The 21,063-nt window shown below is 39.5% G+C and overlaps 1 protein-coding gene across 4 annotated transcripts in view; it reads left to right on the forward strand.

The window, feature by feature from the left end:
- Window positions 1–21,063, forward strand: part of MOB2 (MOB kinase activator 2) — a 113,465-nt gene that overhangs the window by 53,728 nt on the left and 38,674 nt on the right. Inside the window, exon 1 of one of the 4 annotated variants that reach the window (XM_032691147.1) lies at window positions 1,357–1,464. The exons of the other annotated variants lie outside the window; for them this stretch is intronic. Coding sequence (XP_032547038.1) covers window positions 1,427–1,464 — 38 coding nt within the window. The 5' untranslated portion in view covers window positions 1,357–1,426. Of the gene's footprint in view, window positions 1–1,356; window positions 1,465–21,063 lie in introns of those variants that run through there. 4 annotated transcript variants of the gene reach the window in all.

Here is a 21,063-nt window from a genome sequence, read left to right on the forward strand (position 1 = left end):
CCTGATAGATGCTGAGAATTGCTCTCTGTCTTGTGGATACAGCATATTTCTACAGCTCAGTCTCACTGCCTTTTATCAACAGTATGATATTGATTTCTTCAGCCTGTAATTCATTGTAACTTATTCCTTTCAACATTTATGATCTATTCAGTCCCTATATAGGTGTGCTTGATTACACCTAAATGTATAATCTGGGGCACCTGGAAAGAAATTAAACAATTCTCCCATTTTTTAGGCTGTTTTTCTTTAACTGTTAAATTATTTCTGTAACTGTTAAAAATGAAAATTCAGCTTGACAAACATATAGTCTTTAGACATTTTAACCATTCAAATAAGAATAATGTACTTAGGCCAGAGTTCCATGGGACCCTACCAATTGCTTCTGTCTTTTTAGGTAGTGAATATTTAATCTTTATATTTGTCTAGTGTGCAGTTTTCCCATTATCCTAAAGTAGTTCACCTAGGCCACAAGTGACAGTCATTTCAACATCCATTGATAAAAACGCTTTTCATGTGATTTATTACTCAAGTCAGTGTCGATTTGCTCACAGACAGTAAATGATCAACAGTTATCTGGAGTAATTTTGGCTTTGTGTGGTAGATTCACCCCTCTAGTCCAGACATTAAGCTGTGCAGCTGTTTGGTTCACAGCTATCAGGGAATGGGAGGGTGAACAGAAAGGGGAGGAAAACAGTCTTCTCGGAGGCAATCCAATCCTGTGATTTATGCAGGGCAGCCTGCCCAGGACTGGACTGCTAGAGGATATTTTCTCTACAGCATTCAAGCGTGACTTGTTTGCCTGTTTTTAAACCTACTACAAGGAAAATAAACCTTTTAACCACTAATCGTGTGTCCCTTTCCACATGTGTAATTTTTAACTTGATATTGGGGGGAGAAAAAAAACCCCAGAACAGTCTGAGTGTTTGTTATTTAGGGCTTCTTGTTTAGTTGCCTTGTGCTGAGGGTAGTGCTAAATACTTGAGTGATAGTCGCAGCAGGGCTGGTGAGAAGGCAGGAATAGATCTGAAGCTGCTTTCAGGCTATTTAGAAGAGCAGCTCAGCGATAAAGTACAGCTTTCTACAAGATTTATTCTTGCACGTGCAGGGAGAAGTTCAGGTATTTTATAAAACCTCCCCTGTGAGTTTTTGCTGCTTTTCCTTAGTGGGCTCCAAGATTTTGTCAAAGGTTCGTTTGGGGAGATTGTTACACCTCCAGACTCTTGTTTGGCTGCAGGCAGTTTCCTCTGGGCTTCCTGCTAAGTGGCTTGGTGGCGGTTTCACATTGTCCTCACTGATGACTCAGGGAAACAGGAAAGAGATCCCCTGGTGAACAAAAAGCGCAACCACCCAACAGGTGCCTGTATTCTGGGGTGGCAGAGGACAAACCACCTCATTCTGGACTTTTTCCTAAGATCTATCGGCAAGTATGAGACTCAAGAGGAATGGTTCATACACGCTGAATGGGTAAGAAAGAGCCTGCATCCTCTTTTGAATCTTCATCATTAAAACCACGTGAAAACGGAAGCCTTTATTTTCCTTTCTAGTAATGGGGTACATGAAATAATGGCATGTCTTTTGTCTCAAAACAACAGAGGATCACAGTGTATGAAAATGCAGCTTATTTAGCTTGTTTTCTTCTGCATTTTGCTAGATTTGCTTTTATAGTATGTGCGTTTGGTGGGGGCCAGTTAGAGTTGTCTGTATGTTAAAATGAGGTGGATCTACTCAGTAAAATCATGAAACATTAGGAACTGTGTGATTCCCAAAGAGGTGCCTGTGGTAATGATTTTAAGCATTTGCCAGCTTTTGGTACAAACAAGAGCTAAACTCATTTAATGTGATGCTCCTTGACATGAAATACAATTTACTGTGAATTCAGTAAGTATGAAAAATTCATTGAAGTAGTTTCAAGTAGTAAAATCTAGTCCAAGTTACTTTACTAGCTTTGTGGTTTTAAAATATTGGTTTTCTTTCTCTCTGCTGTTGAATCTTCTCAGCAACAGAGAATATACCATTAGTGGAAAGAAGATAACTACCTAGATATTCCTTGTTTAAGGAATCTTGTTGTAATAATTGAAAATAGAAAATTTTCAGGTGAAGTTTTTTTTTTTATAATTGCATTGATTTTTACTAAAGCAGATTCTTGTGTGTTTCATATGATGTAAGTTTTATTTCTTAGCACAGCATACCTGATCTGAAGAGGATTTGTACTTTCACAGCTCAGTGCTAACTGTTTATTTGAGCTCGGCAGGTGACTTGACAGCTGAAGACAGTTTACTTTGGTGCTGCTTTTAACCTTCTGTAATGAGTAAGCGCTGTGCTAAGTGCCTCATGGGGCAGTTGCCTTTAGTGCTCTGTTCCTGAAAAGCCCGGGTGTATTCAGATTATAGCTGCAGACTCACCCCCCAGTGCCCAGGTGCTGTAACTGTGCCATGGACCGTGGGTTTGACTGGCAATCTCTGCACAGGAGAGGCAGAGAGCAGTGCAAGGGGATCAGGTTGGGAATACTTTGGCAGTGTTGTTCGGCTGGACTGTGCTGGTCTGCACAATGCTGCTTATGAAGGGTCCTTTGCTTTGCCAACACATTCTTAAATCTGATTTTTTTTTAAATTCTAAAATTTTATTTGGATTAGGTTTTTCTTAATGTCAGAGTAGACGGGTGCTAACATCTCCTGGCATATCCTTAATGCTTTTTTTTAATGACTGTAATGAAAATTCCACCAGCTGTCTGGATACAAGATCAAACATAATGGGAAGTTACTATCTTAGAGTATCTGATTTTAAGCTTTGACATGAATTTGTCCTCAATGGGATTGAGTTTGTAGTAGATAGAGGCTAAGAATATATTATCATTAACTGGCTTTTTTTGCAGAGGTTTTTGACCCTTTGAGAGATTATATTAGAGAGTTAATTAAGAAATGGTGCTGAAAAGCAAAAGGTAATGGATATTGCTTGTGTTAAAGGAATTTAAATTTAGTTACAAGAAGCACAATCTTTAATTGATTTGAGGTTTATTAAAAATGAATGCATGACATAGAACTTCAGGGAAATATATTGTACAAGATCACCCTGTACATCTGTTCTGCATTGTTCTAACTTGCAAGATGCTGCATAATCATTTTAAGGAATTTCACTTGTTGTGGCCCTGTGCATAGCTGGCATTACATTTTACAGCAAGCATTTAACTGGAAGTGTTGTATTGCAGTGAGTAAAACCAGTGGCACCCAAATGCTTGCATGAAAAGGAGCTTCAGCTGTGAGTTTGTGGGAGACTCAAATATTATCTGATTCTAACATGCTGATGTGCTTTGCTTTATTAAACAACAGATGCTGAGGAGTGAATTTATCTAATTAAAAAAATTCCTTTTATGTTTATCTCTTGCCTAGATGGTTTAATAATGCAAGGTAATGGAAAAAGAGCTTCAAGTATGTTTTCCTGTTTAGCCTAAACTTCTGCCATGTCAGCAGAAAGGCTTGTTTTGATCTTTAGGGGTTTTTGTTTGGGACATGGTGTTCTACTTGTCAGGTGGAGCTGCACCCTGTTGTGTAGGTCACTTGAGGAGAGGGGAGCTCATTGGGGTGGAATGTTGTAGGGCAAATACTGTGTCAGGTACCTGCATATGGAGGGGACATAGCATGGGATTCCTCCTTACAGCGTAGTGCATGAAAGCTTTGAGCTTCTCTTATGTAAAATAACAAAAAAAACCCAAACAAACAAACCCACACAAAAACAATGAAGAGAACAACCAAACTCTAAGGTACAGGCTTTATGTGAAGCCCCTTACTTTTTTTGTATAAAGATGCTCACTTTTCAATAGTTCTGTCTTTGACACCTTGCAGTACTCCCCAAAACTTCAGATCCAATTTTCTGGAAAATCTTGATTCTTCCTTTTAGTTTTACTTGTAAGGACAGCACTGTAGCAAAAGTCATCACAATAATTAGTTTTTTCCTCTGTGTATGTTTTGGTCAGGCCCTAATTGCACTTTTAAACTCATGAAGGAGGAGGAAGACTACAAAGGGAGCTAAGATGCTTGAAAATAGTTTCAAAACTAATACCAGCTAAAAGCTCCCCCTGCCTTGCCTTTCTGCTGTTCCATCGCACCTCAGTTGACACTCACATAAGAACTAAACAAACACAAACTGGAAACACAACTAAAATCCAGAGTTTCCCTTAGAAACAGTGATTTATGGCTATTCTTTGAGCAGGTCACACTGGGCATGGGCATGTTCACTCTTGCTTTTTGAAGTGGGTATTGGTTACACATGTCTGTGGAGACAGAGGGATATGGTGCTGAGATTCGTCAGAGGAGACACTGAGTTAGAAGAAGCACCTTATCTTCCTGAGACGGAGAGCAGAAATCTTACCTGCCAGCGTCTCTTTGACGGTGTCGTTAAGTCAGCTTTGCTGTTGTGTGCTAACCTGCAGTGTGCTGATTATATTTCTTTGCATTGCAAAGTTTCTTTTTATAAACGATTTCTTTTGAAGATCATCCTAGCTTGGGAGATATTCCTTTATTTGCATGGTGCTGTGTTGTGACACAGTGGCAGTGAAAAATGCACTGGCACTGTAATCATTTCAGCATAATTTTTTTCCCTTTGCAGTTGCTGTTTTTTCTTTCCTTTTGTCCATTTACCATTTGGAATTAGTGACAGTAAAAGTCTTTGCAGGCTGGTAGAGTGTCAAATAACAAATATTGTTTATTACACATCTATTTCCTCTTTTTCTTCTAATGACTTAAGTTTAAGGAAGGGTGTAAATCCAAGCATGCATTTCACAAGATATGACCTCAATGCACCCGAAACAAATATGCAGCTTGAGCTTCGGTGATGTGATCTAAGCTTCCTGGCCTTTGGAATCATAATGTATGGGCCTATGCATTCCTAAAACCTTTGTAGTGATGCAGACAGAACCGTGCCCTTCTGGTGTAACCTTCGCAATGGCCATGCCCTCTGCAGGAAAGCTTTGCTGCAGTGGTAAGTAGGTTATGAATTGTAGAAGTGAAGACCTCCACTGGACAGCTGGGAATTTGCTGACCTTCCTTCAATATCATAGGGTATACTGACAGTGTACTAGGTAAAATTGCACCTAAATTGGGCTTTCCAAAGGCCCTAGTCAGAGAAACATATGATTCTCTTCTGCTTGTCATGGCAATTTGACAAGGCCATGCAGCCTACACTTGGTCTGTAATGTTTTCCAAACCAGTGCAGGTTAAAAACTTGGCAACTGTCTGAAGACAGCTGTTTAAGCAGTAATCTCTGCAACTCCTGCAGAGTGGCTATCCCAAACCCCCCATCGTGATGGAACAAATATGTAGCACAAACTACAATGTTTAAGTGTTAATTAAAGAATTTTTATCTTCTCATCATGGCCCTACTTGACTGCACTGCTGAACAACTGCTGTGTGGCATGTTTTCCTGGGACATTTTTAAGTGCCAGAGGAATGTAACTAGACTGTGCATTCAGAAATCTGGCAGGGGTGAAAGCTTTGAAAATGCAGTGTTTGCAGCTCAGCGTCTCAGTGCCTGTGCTGCTGAGGAGCACGTGCTCAATTTTCTTGAAAAGTTTGTGTTTAACTTGTGACATTGGTGTTTCACCTTAGAGTTGGAATAGTTTGACATTTCCCTTCTGCTAAGTGCAGCCCTGGGCCCTTCTGCAAATGCTCTTTGAGTTCTGCTGCATTAATCTTGGTTCTGTGTGTACATGAAGGTGATTATATATAATCACAGTCAGAACTAACTCATGCCTTGAAACAAATTCAAGTTGGACAGGGACAAAATACTTAGGAATATCTTATGATTAATGGATGCTCAACTGACTCTGATAAAATATTGTTGGCCCCAAGATGTTTCCTCTTCTCCAAGCCACTGCTTAAACTAATGACTTTTGATTTTGAGCCAAGCACTGAAATTGAAAAAATAATTTATTTTTCTTGTGTGCTTCCATCTTGTGCTGACGCAAAGCAAGCCGAGGAGAAAAAGTAGTATCTTATGTTTGTTTTGCCCAAAAAAGTAGAAATAGGAAAGAGCATAGTAAGCCTGCTTCAGAAGGCTTTTTTATTAAGTCTCATTGCAACTGCAGGAAAAATAGCTTTGAAGGATGTGACAAATGGTTCATGAAAGCCTGTTGAAATAGCTCATCTGGCAGACAGAGGTAGTAGGAGCACCCAAATATCTTATCTGAGGAGAGGCAGCTGTTTGAACTGCTTTACAGTCCTCCCAAATTACCATATTTTCTGTCATGAAAAAAGGGGAAATCTAAGGGTAGCGATGCAGACAGTTATCCTTGGAAAGCACAGCACAGATTTATCAGATTAGGGCCAAAAATGTAGATTATCCACTTCAGTTTTTGTTGGATTGGGGATTCAGTTTTGGAGAGTCATCTTTAGAATGCTTTATGGTATCAGAAAATGTAAGCTAAGATGCAAAATGCCAGCACTGCTGGCTGACCTCTGCCTCACTGGAGGTATCTTAGTACTTTCTTGTCAGCTGTAGCCAGCCCTCTGCTCATTTGTAACTTAGTTACAGGTTCACTCTTCCACTTCCTGAAGCTGACAGTGATTTTCATTCATGTACTTCAGTTACAAAGTAAGGTGGCTTCTCACATGTCATTAAAATGGCCTTATTTTGTTCTTTTTTGGAGGAGGAAGGTTACTGCAGTGCATGCAGGGATGATGTTTCAGTAGTGTTTGGATGAAGACAGATCTGAGGCTGCTCTAACTGCTGGGTGTGTACAGAGGGAGAACAGTGCCCAAGGACAAGCAAAATGTGGCAAATGCTCTCATTCTATACACAGCAGAAGTTTCCTTTATAAAATACTTTCTCCAGGTCTCCCACTCCACTCCCCTGCATCCCATATTTACCATCCAATTACTGCACAGTGATGTGGCCGAATGATTGGGACAGGATTTCAGTCCAGCACCATTTCCCACATGCAGAAAGGGCTGCTGGCTGTTTCTGACCACTGCTGCTCCTCTCTGCTGTGGATGTTTGTTACTGTGGGTTCTGGCTGCTGTACTTTTCCCCATGCTCTGCCTGAAAAGACCCCACTTACTTTACTGTTGGGTCTCCTGTAGGAACTATGGAGAGATGCATGGACCCATCAGAAGTTGGAGGAGAGTGACAATGAACACAAGGCTCTATCTCCACCTTCAGGAATGTTGTTTCTTTTATAGTGAGTTGGGGGTATTGGTTCTTTTTAAACTATTTAAAGTATTCAGGCTGAGGAAGTTGGGGCTGTTCAGCCTGGAGAAGAGAAGGTTGTGTGGAGACTTCATAGCAAATTTCCAAGTATCTGAAGGGAGCCTACAAGGAAGCTGGAGATGGACTCTTCATCAGGAACTATAGTGATAGGACAAGGAGTAATGGGTTCAAACTGAGAGGGGAAATTTAGGTTAGATATTAGGAAGAAATTTAGGTTAGATATTAGGAAGAAATTCTGTACTGTAAGGCACTGGAACAGGTTGCACAGAGAAGCTGTGGATGACCTATCCCTGGAAGTGTTCACGGTCAGGTTGGATGGAGCTCTAAGTAACCTGGTCTAGTGAAAGGTGTCCCAGCCCATGGCAGGGGGGTGGAACTAGGTGATCTTTAAGGTCCCTTCCAAGCCAAACCATTCTATGATTCTCTTGCCCTTTATATTCAGCGTAGCTGTTCACGTAGCATTTTTCCTACAACACAAGATTTATGATCTCACATGTGTTTTCTTTGAAACTTTTTTTGCATGTGTGAGCATTCAAAAGTACTTTAGACATTTTTATATTCCTTAACAATGTATGTGTAAAGGCTTAAACTGAAAACCTTATATGGGGAAAGTATTATAAATGTAATGCTTCTAAATAGGAGATTTCATTAGAACTTGCACAGTGAGTCATCGTTGTTATATTAATAGAGCTATTCCCAAATATGGATTTGGAACTGGGCCTTCTCCATGGTGAATGCTGCAGATGACTTATAGAAAATAAGTATTTACATTAAATATCAAATTTTTTTGGGGGGGGTAACCTCTTGGTCAGCCGTATCAGTGGAACACATAGTATAGAATAATTTTTTTAATGTAATTCTGAAACTGCAGTAGTCTGTGTTAGATGATATTTTAGTCAGAAAACTCTTTTTTTTTCTTTTTTTTTTAATGTGAAAAAGTAATTAAGAAGTAAGACTCAGGCTGTGACACAGAATTATGCGCATTTTAATACATACTCTTAAAACTGGCCTGATCAGTTAGTCTCCCACCCTTTGGAAATACTTAAATCAAGGAACAACCTATAAGACTGTATCTTCACAGATATTTTAGTCTCTACCAGAAGCAGAGATTTAATTCAGAACTCCAGGCTGTGCTGTTGCAGGTCTTGTGTGTGCGTATTCTTCTCTCCCTCTTTTTTTTTTTTCCTAATCTTTTTTTCTTCTCACCATAGCCTATATCCTTACTTACTTGAAATGTCTCACTTCTTGATATAAAACAATGTTGTGACACAAATTCAAGAAAACTGTCATCCTTGCTCTTACACAGAACTTTGGGTGGTCGTAAGTGCTCATATTAAGATTTGACTATTACAAAGATGTTGTTTCATGAACGATCTGGGGCCAGAAAAGGGAACAACAAAGCATTTCAGAGGTTTAACTGTTTTGGGGGGGGGGTTTGGCACCTTCTCTGCCAACTCCCTCCTTCCCTCTCTCTCCCTCTCTCCCTCCTAGTAAATTGCTTTGTGGAGTGGGTAGTATGGTCAGGGCTTATAATGAAGGTTGTATATGTGCAGGGTAAGAAGTGCCCACTAAAAGTAGCCATATAATTTATTTGTTTTACAACTGAACTATTAACAGCCCAATTTATAGCTCCTTAATCATAACTAGGGGGCAGTAAATTAACTGTCAACTTTTACACTAGTTACTCAGTAGCTTGATATGCAATGGACAGTTTATTTCTGCTTCTTCCCCCTAAGATGTTCTGAGGACTAGAGCTTTTTAATGCGTTCTTACTGTGAAAGCGTACTGAATAAATGCATTGAATGTAGCCATTTAAATAGCATTTTTTCAGTGAAAGTAGGCTTTCCATTGAAATAAAATGAGAGCATGTTTTCTTCCGTGCCCACTGTCAAACTATACCTACAATAATGATGATGTAAATTGAAGTTCCCTTCCTCACAGCTGTCTTGAGAGAGCTCTTGACTATGGTCCGCTCTAAAGCTAAGAAAGGAAAAAGCAAGACCTGTTAATGATTTTGAAAAATCTCTAATTCCCAAATCTCTGTCCTGCCAACAATGCAGCATAAACCATCACTTTACTTAGTGCTACTGGCTTAGCTAGAAGAAAATGTGAGTTCTTCGATTTACTCTGTGTGGGAGAGAACAGCACTGATGCCCATGGATGTTAAAGATAAGGAAGCATCATGTGTTGGCAGGGAAGATGCTCATGCTGAATGTGAGGTAGCTGGTGGCACCACACTGACTCTGCGTGCCTGGTTTATTGGCTTGGGAGCTTTATTCCGTGGCAGTCATGCAGCTACATTACTCAAAGGTGTTGAACGTATTACTTTTGAAGACAAGTCTTTGCTTTCCCAGTCAGTTTTAATTATGGGTGTATTCTAGGTGAGGTAACAACGCAGTTTTCTGAGGGGAATTTAATCATTTTTTCATTATAATTTGATTTCATGGAGCTTATTTAGAGCATTTTTGTAATGAGTGATTGCTCACAGAACACTCTGAAGAGCAATTACATTGACTACGTATTTAAATATTTTTATGGGGTTAAATGCTTTTTTTTAAAATATGATTAAGACATTGCACTTAAGATTATTAAAAAATATCTTTTTTTTCCCAAGCTCTAAAAGACTGTTCAGTATGACCTTGACAAGCCACAAGCTAAGGTTGCTATGCAGGAACTGAAAGCAATCAGATTTTTTGCAGGTTCATTTCATTTTTTCACTAAAAAAATTCATTGGAATATGGCTTTTGAAGAGAGATTGCTTCCCATCCAGATTAACGCTCTTAATACAAAGCAGTCTGGATGTTAGGTGCTTTCTGTGAAGGTGGATAACATATCAAACTTCATGTGTGATGCAATCAAGCTATTTTAGGATTTTTTTTTTTTGGGGTAGCTCATAACAAGTAGTGTCAAACCAGCATTTCAGGATTCTTTTCAGTGAAGAACCTTCCTGCTGTTCATGCTAATTCTCTTCCTGTTACTAGTTTTTAGTGCTCCTGGAATATGTACGATCAACAGTATCCGTCCTTTCACACGTACAAGTTAGTTATCAAGTGGCTGACCTTCCTAGAAAGCCCACATACGTTTCTCTCCTAATGAATTTTTTTTCCCCCTGAGGTAAAGACAATAATGGTACTAGCTTTTGGTTTCTGAAGTGGAGGTGTAGAACTTTTCCTGTGCTCTGGGGAGCTATATTCTGCACTTGAAACAGTATAGTCTCATTTATAAAACATGGATAAAAATGTCTAGCCACTTTATAAGGCGCTTAAGAATGGATTGACTTGTACAGATATTGAAAAAGACGTATTTATTTGCATTTAGTTACATTTATGTAAAGGTAAATAAAATAAAGTCTGTGCAAGGGTCTAACCACCTGAAAACTCAGGTAAAAATAACTGATTTTTACATTTATGAGTAAGTCTGCATGAAATATAAATACATTTGAAAACAGCAGCATCAGGGTGAGTAAACATTAGTAAGCCCAGCCATCCTGTCGCTTACCTTAGAATAATTACTGGTCTGCATTTGAAGAACAAATCTTAATGTTGCCAAACTCCACCTTTTTCCTGCCCAGTCTGTATGTGGGAGAGTCTTTATAAGAATCTGTTTCCTGTTTCCCAGACAAGGGAGGGGAAAAATGTGTTTTCTCCTTGTTCTGAAAAACAAAAGACAGGCAGTGACTGTGTGCCCACACCAGCTGCCAGCCAGAGCGAGAGCCTGTGGAGAGCTCCAACCTCCAGCAAGGTCCTTGGCACAGCCCTGGTGAAATGGCCTCGTGTTGCACAGCTGGGCCCATTGGGATTTACCTGCAGAGCTGTGTCAGAGAGAGAAACTGGCCATTATCTTCTCCCTCTCCTTGCAGGATTTCTGCCCAAATCCCATTTTTTTTTTGTTTTGGTTTTATAGATTAGTTTTTGTCCCTGACTACTAAGCTTTGAAGAGTGAGTTTTGCAAGAAACAGAGGATACAGTGACAGGGAGGGAACATGTGGCTTAAGCCACTTAGAAAGTAATTGTAGCCCTTTCTGAGTGCAATCCTAATAAAGTCGTAACACCAGTAAAAGTGTACAGGGTAGCAACAAGTGGTTTTTCTTTTGATTTGGAGGGATGTCTGTGTAAGTGTGGCAGCCATGTTGCTCCAATACCCAGTCTATTAGTTTAGATTTTTACAGCTATTCCAATTCCATTCCATATTATATGAACAGTAGCCCCTTTGGCCTCTTCCTGTCTAAAATTTTGAACATTATTCATATTTGAACATCCTGATTTAAAATAGTACAAATTGGGACCACATTGCTTTAAAGTCAACTCCACTGCTACAGATTACAAAAATAAATTTTACTTTCATAGAGGCGACTTTGACCAAGTCAGAGTTCATGTCTCCTCTTTATGCTCTCCTTTTAAGGACAAACCCCTTTACTTCTGCTCTTTGTTGGAGAACTTTGTAGTCAATAACATAGTATGTGATCAATAGTGGAATTACAGGGCAAAGTAGTAGCGTATTAGAGAAGTCCTACGAATAACTAACAGCTCTCCTAAAAACGGTTCAGAACTTAAAGTAAGGGTTTGGGGTTTTCAGAACAGTTTAGAATTATCAGTTCCCTTTTCTCTGTTATACTCTGAAAAGGAGTTAACACTGTGTGTAAGTTTGCTGCTTTTGCTCTGTCCATCAGCGCATACTCCAACTACAGGAATTCTGAAGAACATGTGGTGGGAGGGACAGTGTCTCTTACTATTTTGGAGAAATTTAGTGGACTAAATAAATAAATTGAGCTTTTGATATTTTCACGTGTATTGAAAATCTAGATAGCTTAGTAAGGTCCCAACTTGGCTACCATGGCACTCTCAATAAGAAATAAAAAGTGTGAATTTCCACTTCTGTGTGCACAGAATAGTTTATCAATAGTAAATCTGATAGTAAATATGGTAAATATAAATAGTAAATCTGCTCTATAGCATAAGTAACTATGGTAATGATGAGGCAGTTTCTGTGTTACAAACTATTTTGCAATACAGGTTAAATATTTTCATTTTCATGTTCTTGAAAAGTAATTGTAATTTGTCTTCTCCCCCGTAAGTAAATATTGGAATATGGCAATGCAATTTCAAAATAGACAAGTCTCTGAGGATTAAAAAAATATTTATAAACAAAGTGTTTAAGAGCATACTTCATCTCCTACTTAGGAATGTAATTCCCTATTTGTCCCAAATACATACTTCAAGCTTCCTATGCTTCAAGATTCAGACATGATGCTCAGGCTTGATTTTCTTTATTGTTACTATGTAGAGTCATCCTTCAAAGGGTGGCAAGAAAACTGCATATCTGTGAGGAGATTGTCTTTTGATAGTCTTCAGCCATGGAGAGCTGTTTTCTCAGACAGTTGTCTGACACGTGAATGTGCGCTGAGCAGCTCTGCTTGGATTGTACCTCTCCAGTTTTACGTCTGAGTCTCCCGTTCCTCCGAGTGTTTTCCTGTGTTCTGGAGCATGTCTGACTTTCTCTTACAGCAGTACTTAGCACCACGTCCTGGCAGCATGGGACAATGGAACAAGTAGCTATGTGTTATTTTGCTCTGTTTATAGTCTTATCACTCTCATTTATGGGAACAAACATTGTTTCCCCTGTCGGGTGCTGTTCTTTGAATGTGCATGTGTGAAGCTCTCAGTGTAAACCTGCTGCTGTTTAACAGTGCAGCCAAGTCACTGCAGTGGCAAACCTCCCTTGAAAGGGACTTCCTTTCCCTAACTGGGTTCTGCTGTTTCTCTTGCATATCCAGTGACTTTGAAATTTCCTCATGGTGAGCTGCATCACACTGGCAGAAAAGGCAAATGCAGCATTTCCAGTTGGCTTGGTCGAGGAGCATTGAAAGGGAGTAATCCTCTCTGAAGAAGCTAGCTGATAGAGTGGCTTAGCTGTGGCACCAGAAGATGCCCTCAAAGGGCTTCAGAAGATCCTAGTGGTATTTTGCATTGGTAGACTACTGAAGAACATTGTTAAGAGACCTTTATTTGTTGACTGCTTAAGAACTATTTAAATATTAGTTTACTCTAAATCGGTTTTTAGAAATTAAAGAATTTCACTCAGAAGTTCTAGAGTATGAAAATATCAATGTGGCTTTGTTTCTTTCTATCCATTCAGCCTATTTTTAAACAGCATTGCAGCTTTTGGTTTATTTAATATTTGTATGTGCACAGAGCAGATGTTTGTTGCCTTCATGGAAATGGAAGGCTGTTTGTGAAGGGTTACACAAGTAGAACAAATGCCAAGTTGCTGAGCTGTTTCTCATTGCCAGTCTGTTTCTCTTAAGCAACAATCTGCTAATAGAAGTTGTGGTACAAAAGCAGATGTCTACAGTACAGGAGGACAGTCTGGCTTCCTTTGTTGCATGGTAAGAGTGCATGGGCTTTCAAGTTTTGTTGGAAGCTGATTATCTGGAATTAGAAATGAGGCAGTAAATGAAGCCCCAAAGAAGGTAAACTTCAGCTTTCACTTTTAGTAGAGATGTAACATGTTGAAGTTGGGAAATGTCTGCAAGTTCTGACTTGCATAATGGCAATCTGTTAAGCCTTGGGATTCTCATCCATCAAGCAACCCAATGATCCTTGAGTATATGGAGTGCGTTTATGGAGAGGGTGAGGGTGGGTCATGTTTTTCAGCAAGCTCAGTTCTGAGTTCTGTACATTAAAAGTAGCATTGTTAAAGTGAGATGAAGGACAGTATTGAAGGAATCGGACGGCACAACTTATTTTGGGATCTTTCACTGCTGCTCTCTTAGTATGTTCCTTGTAAAGGATGGAAGAAGGCATTTGCCCTTTCTGAGTATAAGAGGGGAGAATAAGGAAGGCATTGGAGACAGCGGGCAGTAAAGTGGAACTGAGTGGCTTTCCACACTAATAGTCATATTAGCAGATGATAAGACATACTCATTCAAGTTTTAGGCTGTATCATGCTCCCTGTTCCTTTCCACATGGTCCCTTGGGTCAGATAATTTGGCTCGAATCGATAACTGCTCTTTGCCCAAGGGTATTCAAGGGTTACAGTGGAAGCAACACAATGATAAGGAGCTAATTTTATGTGGAAGAGGACATAACGTTTTTGCCGTGTGGTCTCCATTTGTTCCTTACAACCTAATTTTGAATGACTGTGCTGTGGCTTCCCTCCCCATGGTTGTGGGTAAGAAAGTGAAAAAAAATGGATTACAAGAAAAACAAGCTTCTTTTTTTTTTTCTCCTTGAGGTTTTTAATCAAAGGTAGCACAATCCATGTGGGATGAAATGATCCTAGTTGTTACTAAGCTAATTAAATATTTATAACACAAGGGTTATATTATATTTATATCTCTTCTGTCTGGATAATATAAGTAAATTAATGATTTAATAGATTTTTCTTTCCTTGCTGAAATAATGAGAACTAGCATTCTTCCTGTTGACTTGGGATGCAAATATTATCTGAATTTCTAAATGTTAGAAACTTGAATGTTCTAACCTTGCAACGGGTCTTTTAATTTGTTGGGAAATGGAAATCCAGATGGAGTTCTGTATGCTTGTTCATCCCTATAAAGATTTTAGGACAGCTCCAGATCTTCTGAGCAGTCGTGCTTGCACTGTCTTGAGTAGGCACTTGGATACCTTCTAAATTAGGAAGATAGAAAAGACCTGCAGTATTTAAAGACAGGAAAAAATTTCTAGTAATTAGGCATAAAGAGATTTTTTTTTTTTTTTTTTTTAGTTATTCATGAGGTCAAGAGATGAATATCATCATGGCCGGGCTTCGCAAATGAGGATTTGGGAAGGGCTCTACCCACATTTGTTACAGATGCGCTGGTGGCTAAAAAGGCCAGTACGAGATAGACACATCCGATTGGAAAAGGCACTGCAGAAAGACTCCTTAGGTGGTATATTCTGCAAGGCACGATTCTTTCTGCATTGTCTTTTCTCCTCAAGGGTGATTCTGCGTGCTTTCTCAAAAGAAGCAGCAACGTTATAGATGATGTGTCTCCAGACCTCCCGATTGGAGGCCAGAGTAGACCAGTTATGGTGATCAGTATGGCCAAGGCTGAGATGTTGTTTCAGGGAGTCCTTGTATCTCCTCTTCGGGGCTCCTCTCTTGCAGCAGCCGGTGGCAAGTTCACCATAAAGCAAGATCTTAAGGGAGGCGGTGGCCCGTCATCCTGGAGACGTGCCCTGCCCATCGCAGCTGTGTTCTCAGCAACATGGCCTCAACACTCATAACTGCTGCCTGTTCTAGAACAGATGTATTGGTCACATAATCTGACCAGTGGATGTTTAAGATTGTACGGAGACAGTGTTGATGGAAGCATTCTAGGAGACGCAGGTGGTGGCGGTAGATGACCCATGATTCGGAACCATATAAAAGAGTAGACAGCGCTATGGCTCTGTAAACACTGATCTTGGTACTTTTCTTCAAGTGTTTATTTCACCAAACTCTTTTATGGAGTTTTCTAAAGGCACTGTATGCCTTAGCTAACCTGTTGTCAATCTCTCCGTCAATCTTACCATCCGAGGAGATGAGGCTGCCTAGGTAATTAAACTGCTGGACTGATTTGAGCTCTGATTGGCCAATGGTGATATGGGGATGATGGAAGACTTCCTGAGGTGCAGGTTGATAGAGAACTTCTGTCTTCTTTAAGTTGACTTCCAGCCCAAAGAGCTCAGCAGCATCTGCAAAGCAGGATGTTAAACGCTGCAGAGCTATTTCGGTGTGGGCGACAAGGGCAGCGTCATCAGCATAAAGCAGCTCTTGGACAAGATGGTTTAAGGTCTTAGTGTGGGCCTTCAGTCGCCTTAGGTTGAATAGGCTTCCATCATCAAGAGATGAATATAATAGCTAACTAATGAAGTTTAAAGAAAGGGGGAAGAAGGAAGCTATAATCTAGCAGAGAAAGGATGACAATCATAATTGGAAACATAAATGGATGTTAAAATTAGGAGATTTGAAATATTCAAAGGATGTGCACTTTAACAATGGATGTGATCTGCCATTGAAACAAATCAGTTATTTTACTCTGTAATTTTTCTTCCTTGTGAGATACATGAGTTGAAACCAGATGCCTTTCTGGAAAGTGTGCTTTAGGCTGATTAAGCTTTGGGTTTGCTACAGCAGTAACTAGATGAAAGGCAGACGAGCTGAAGGCAGCTGAAGCCTGCCGCTCTGGTTGCTGTGGTGTACTGGCATACAGTGTTTCTAAACATCTGGGTCTGGTAGCTCATTCTGTGGCCTGCACCTAATTGCCCCTGCTTCCCCAAGGGCCCCTGGAAAGGAGCTCTGGACAAGGGCAGCCACCCTACTTTGGCTGCTTTCTTCTGTGGGCTCCTGAGCAGGAGGTAGGTGGCTGCATCATTCCTTGCACGTGCAGTGCCTTTGATTTGTGCAATCCCAGTAAATCAGGCTTTTCAGGGAAGCATTGGGGAGGTTCTGTGGTGTACGAGCCTGGCATGCCACTGGAGGAAACGTATGAATCATTGGGTGGAAAAGTTGGGTGTTACCCGTGTACATCTTGTCTCTGCTCCAAATGTCTTCTGGCATTGTTGGTTGGGGTATGACGAAGGTTTTTGAGAGTACACCTGCACTGGAAGAAAGTCAAGTGTAATTATTGGCAAAAGGTGTTTATTTTACCAGTATAGCTTGTTTTACTTGGGCAGCTCAGAGGCATGGGTGAGGGGTGACTTCTAAAATGTTTGTGCAAAGCACAGGTTTCCTCGGAAGTGCTGTGTCTGCAGTGGCAGCCGCTCTTTGCTGCGTGCTGTACTTGTGTAGGCAAAATATCTTGGCTCAAAAAAGCACATGTTTTTATTGTGAAATAATTAGGATATGTAAGCTAAAAAACCATAGTGGGGACACAACTATTTGTTTTATTTACAAGGTTAAAACAGATGAACTCAACCCCGAGAAGGGGTGTGCAACATTGACTGTACCTACCTGGCAGATCTGTGAATTTTATACTGTGTTAAGTCTTGCATATTTTGTCTTGTCTTTAAAACTACTGTCCCTCAACAAACCACTATTGGTAAAGACAAAGCAATAGTCATATGAGGTGAAAGACGAGAGGAACTGTATGTAACCTGTTGCTAACATCTGATTACATGCAAAGTCATTCCTTCTCCAACTGGCTGTTTAAAAGGTAAAGTTTTATCTGATGAGGCTTGTTTCTTGAAGGACTTTCTGAATCCTTGGACACTGAAGCATAGTTTCTTTTGGTGTCGGAAGCAAACATCTTTGTTTAGTGCCCCTGCCCTCCCTCCTCCTTTAGGGACACCAGAAGGATCTGATGGGCTGCAGTGCTTGGGGCTGGTGAGAAGCCTGGGGTTACAGGGCAGTGTCTGTCACTGCCCAGCAGACTGATTAGCAGGGTGTCAGTCCTCAGTGGTATTATTTTTGTCTGTTGTACATTTTGATATGCACCCAAATTGTGATGGATATGGATATTGACTTCAGTGAGGTGGATTTTTACCAGTTTCTTTATAAATTTAGTCATAGCGAAAAAATAAGCAAAAAGGTACTTCATGCAGGAATTGGTAGTCAGCAGGTGTAAAAGCACTATTGCTGTGATTAGGTTCCAAATATGCATGAACACTTGCATATGCAAACAAAGCAAAGCCTAATTTGTGGAATAAAATATTTTATTGCTTTCAGAAACAGCCACAGCAATGAGTTTTGAATGTTGTATCATTAAAAGCAACATGTGTATTGTTTTATGATAAAAGAATTATTTTTAGAATTTGCATTTACTTGGCCATTTGTTCATTGTATAAATGTGGAGCATGTATTGGGAAGAAAATTAAGGTTTTCTTCTACTCCGTAGAGTTAAAATATCATGCCCTCTTCTCTCCTTCCTGGTCCCCTAAAAAAGCTTTGTCATATTGATGATGATTCTCAAGGAGATTAAGATCCAATCTTTTACTGTTCACACAGTTACATAAATTCTTCTGACTGATCACTTTTATATACAAAAACCTGTTTGGGTTGGGAAGACCGGAACTTGATCCTTAATGGCATTTGTACATTTTTTTTGCTTTAATACTGAGCATGTAGGAGAGCAACTGGGAGCAGAATCTGTATTCTGTATTTTACTACCCTCCAGCCCAAGAAAAAAACCCCTGAATTCTGAGGTAAAATCAGATACTTGAATATGGAGTGCAAATAAATATACCAAGGTTAGCTATTGGAGTGTTTAATTCTTAGCTTTTAGGTGTCTTGTTTTAATGTGACTTGCTAAGATGTGGTTACCCTGAGTTGGCTGACTCTTGACAAAGACATGTCTAGGATTAAAATTATATAAGGCTGCATCTGTTCAGAGGAATTTTGCATGGTTCATACTTCTGGCCAACATATGGAACAGTTTGTAAAGTTTCGATGGTATTTTCAATTATCTACTAGGTTTTGTTTCTGGTGCTTCTGGTTAATATGTGTGAACTAGAAATACATCCTATTTCTCCTTTTGTGAGATGTGCACCTATGCATTTTATAGAAATAGGAGAAAGTCCTTGACACTCTTTTCTCTTCATTGCACATTTAGAAGTAAATTCTTTTACTGAAGTTTAAGGATATTTTCTTTTCCAATGTTTTAAGGATATTTTTTTTAATCAGCATGCCAGTACAGAAAGTTGAGGCAACAGTGGTGAAAACAAGGGCAGAAAAATACTAAATTTTCTCCTTCAGCTTTCTTTACTACCTGTTTCATAATGCTAATAAAAATAAAGCTACTGAAATGAAAAATAACTGTTCCTTTACTAAAGTAAAAACAATTAAAAGATTGATGGTGCAGCCTGAGTGTGGGTGTGGACGGGTTTATGTAATATGGGAAAAATTTTCTAACAAACTAAGAATAGTGGTTAAATGTTTGTCCTCTCGGTAGTATCCTAGTCATGATGCAATTCTCAGCAAAATGCACTATAATTAAACAGGGGAGTTGCTATTTGCATAGTGGAACGCAATGTATTTTCCCCAGTTTCAAACAATTTTTAGAGCAGAACACTGAAAAGGAAAGGTTCACGTACTGTGTATTGGAGCACATTTCCTTGATGCACATAATGTACCTTCTACACATAAAGTGTAGAAGTAGCTCAAGATGCAGGGTGAATCCATATTCTAGTATTCACTTTCACCTCTCCAGTGAGAAGCGTAGAAAAATGTGAAAATAATTCAGGCACTGTGTTATCACTGAATTTAGACAAAATTTTGAGATATAAATTTTGATTGTGTGTGTGTGTGTGTGTGTGTATATAATCTTGATGTAGAGAGGGGCTCAATTTCATTTGCATCTCAGAGGAAGTAGTGGCAGAGTGGGACTCTTGAGAAGTCTGGAGTTGTCCTTCTCCTCTCCTGTTACCACATAGCATTTTCAGTCCTCTGGCCCTCGCCTGCCTGTGCATCCTTGCAGTAACACTGCAGCTTCAGTGCCTCTTCCCAGCCATCAAGCAATTTTCATCAAGCATTTGAAAAAGATGTCTTTGCCACGTTCATGGCAATGGTATTTCTCAGTAGCTAAGTAGGAATTATGATAGTTTGGCATCATTACCCATTGATCCTAGTCTCAGTACGTATTGATACAGACAAAGTCCTGAAAGCAAGTAGTTCAGGAAAAGTATGCTAAACAAGGCATGCAAAATGTAGATTATAGTAATTTCTTTGGGTTTGGCTGTGGAATTGGGGTAGAGACTTATTTAGCAAAGTTCATGCAGAACAGTCTTCATAGACATTTCGTAGACACTCTAGTGACCTTTCCTCAGTTTCTGTCCAGGACCTTAACTGTGACTTTTTTGTGCCAAAGAGCAGGCAAGGCTAATTTTCTTACTGCATTACTAAAACATGACAAATGACAATCTTGTCTAACCAGAACAGCAAAGCTCTTCTGTCAGCCAGTGCTTTCGTTTCCTAGTAAATAAACATGCATTCAGGAGTTGTAATGGACTCTGGGAGAAAAGGTGTAAATGTAGCCACAGAACAAATTCTAGGCAAAATGAAGGTTTTAAGCAAGACAGCATCAGAAAAGCCTCATATGCAGCAGTGTTGCTCAGTGACAGATGTGTGCTTCATGGTGTTATTTTTAAACCCATGTCTTTCTCCATGATTGCCTTAAACTCAGGGCTCTTCCATTGTACATTCTAGAGATTTGGGTTAATTTCCTATATTTTATGGTGTTTCTTCCTCAAGATGTAATCTGTGACTGCCTCTTAATCAGAGTTTACAGAGTGCGAGCATGTCACAGTAATAAAAGTACTTGTGTCCTGTAAAGTGATAATCTAGCCACAATTTGGAAGGCAGTTCTGTTATAAGCAGACCTTCTCATGACCTGTGTAGGCTTCCAGGAGGGACTTTTTAAAAAAACTGCCTTCAAATATTGTGAGCCTAAAAAGGAAAATTCTCATGGTTTGAGATAATTCAAGTACGTGTGGTTTGTATAAAGAAGTGATGTTTTCCATGAATTTTTCTTTTTTGGGTGTTTTTTTGTTGGTTTTTTTTTTTTTTACTACTACCATCATTTCCCTCAGTGACTTAACTTGCTTTTGAAAAAATGTTATTTAGAAACAATGAATGTGATACAAACCCAACAATCCTGTGTACACAAGCTTTTTTTAATCCATCAGTTCCTTATTAAACTAGGCCAGTGCGTTTCCAGAATATATTACTGCAGAGCCCTGAAAAGAAGCATATGGTAGTCTTAACCTTAAATTGTATTATCCTGCCACTCTTGTCCAAATGTGTCCTGAATTTGTAGGAGAGGGTTGATGTCAACATCATATGATCATGTTGGGTTATGTAAGATGCTGGAAGTTTTTTATGCCATCCAAGTATTCAAATCAAAAGGGTAAGTGAATGCACTGAATCCATTTACTTCAACAGAAA

This window comes from Chiroxiphia lanceolata, chromosome 6, assembly GCF_009829145.1.
Source record: "Chiroxiphia lanceolata isolate bChiLan1 chromosome 6, bChiLan1.pri, whole genome shotgun sequence".
In the NCBI taxonomy this organism is placed as follows: domain Eukaryota; kingdom Metazoa; phylum Chordata; class Aves; order Passeriformes; family Pipridae; genus Chiroxiphia; species Chiroxiphia lanceolata.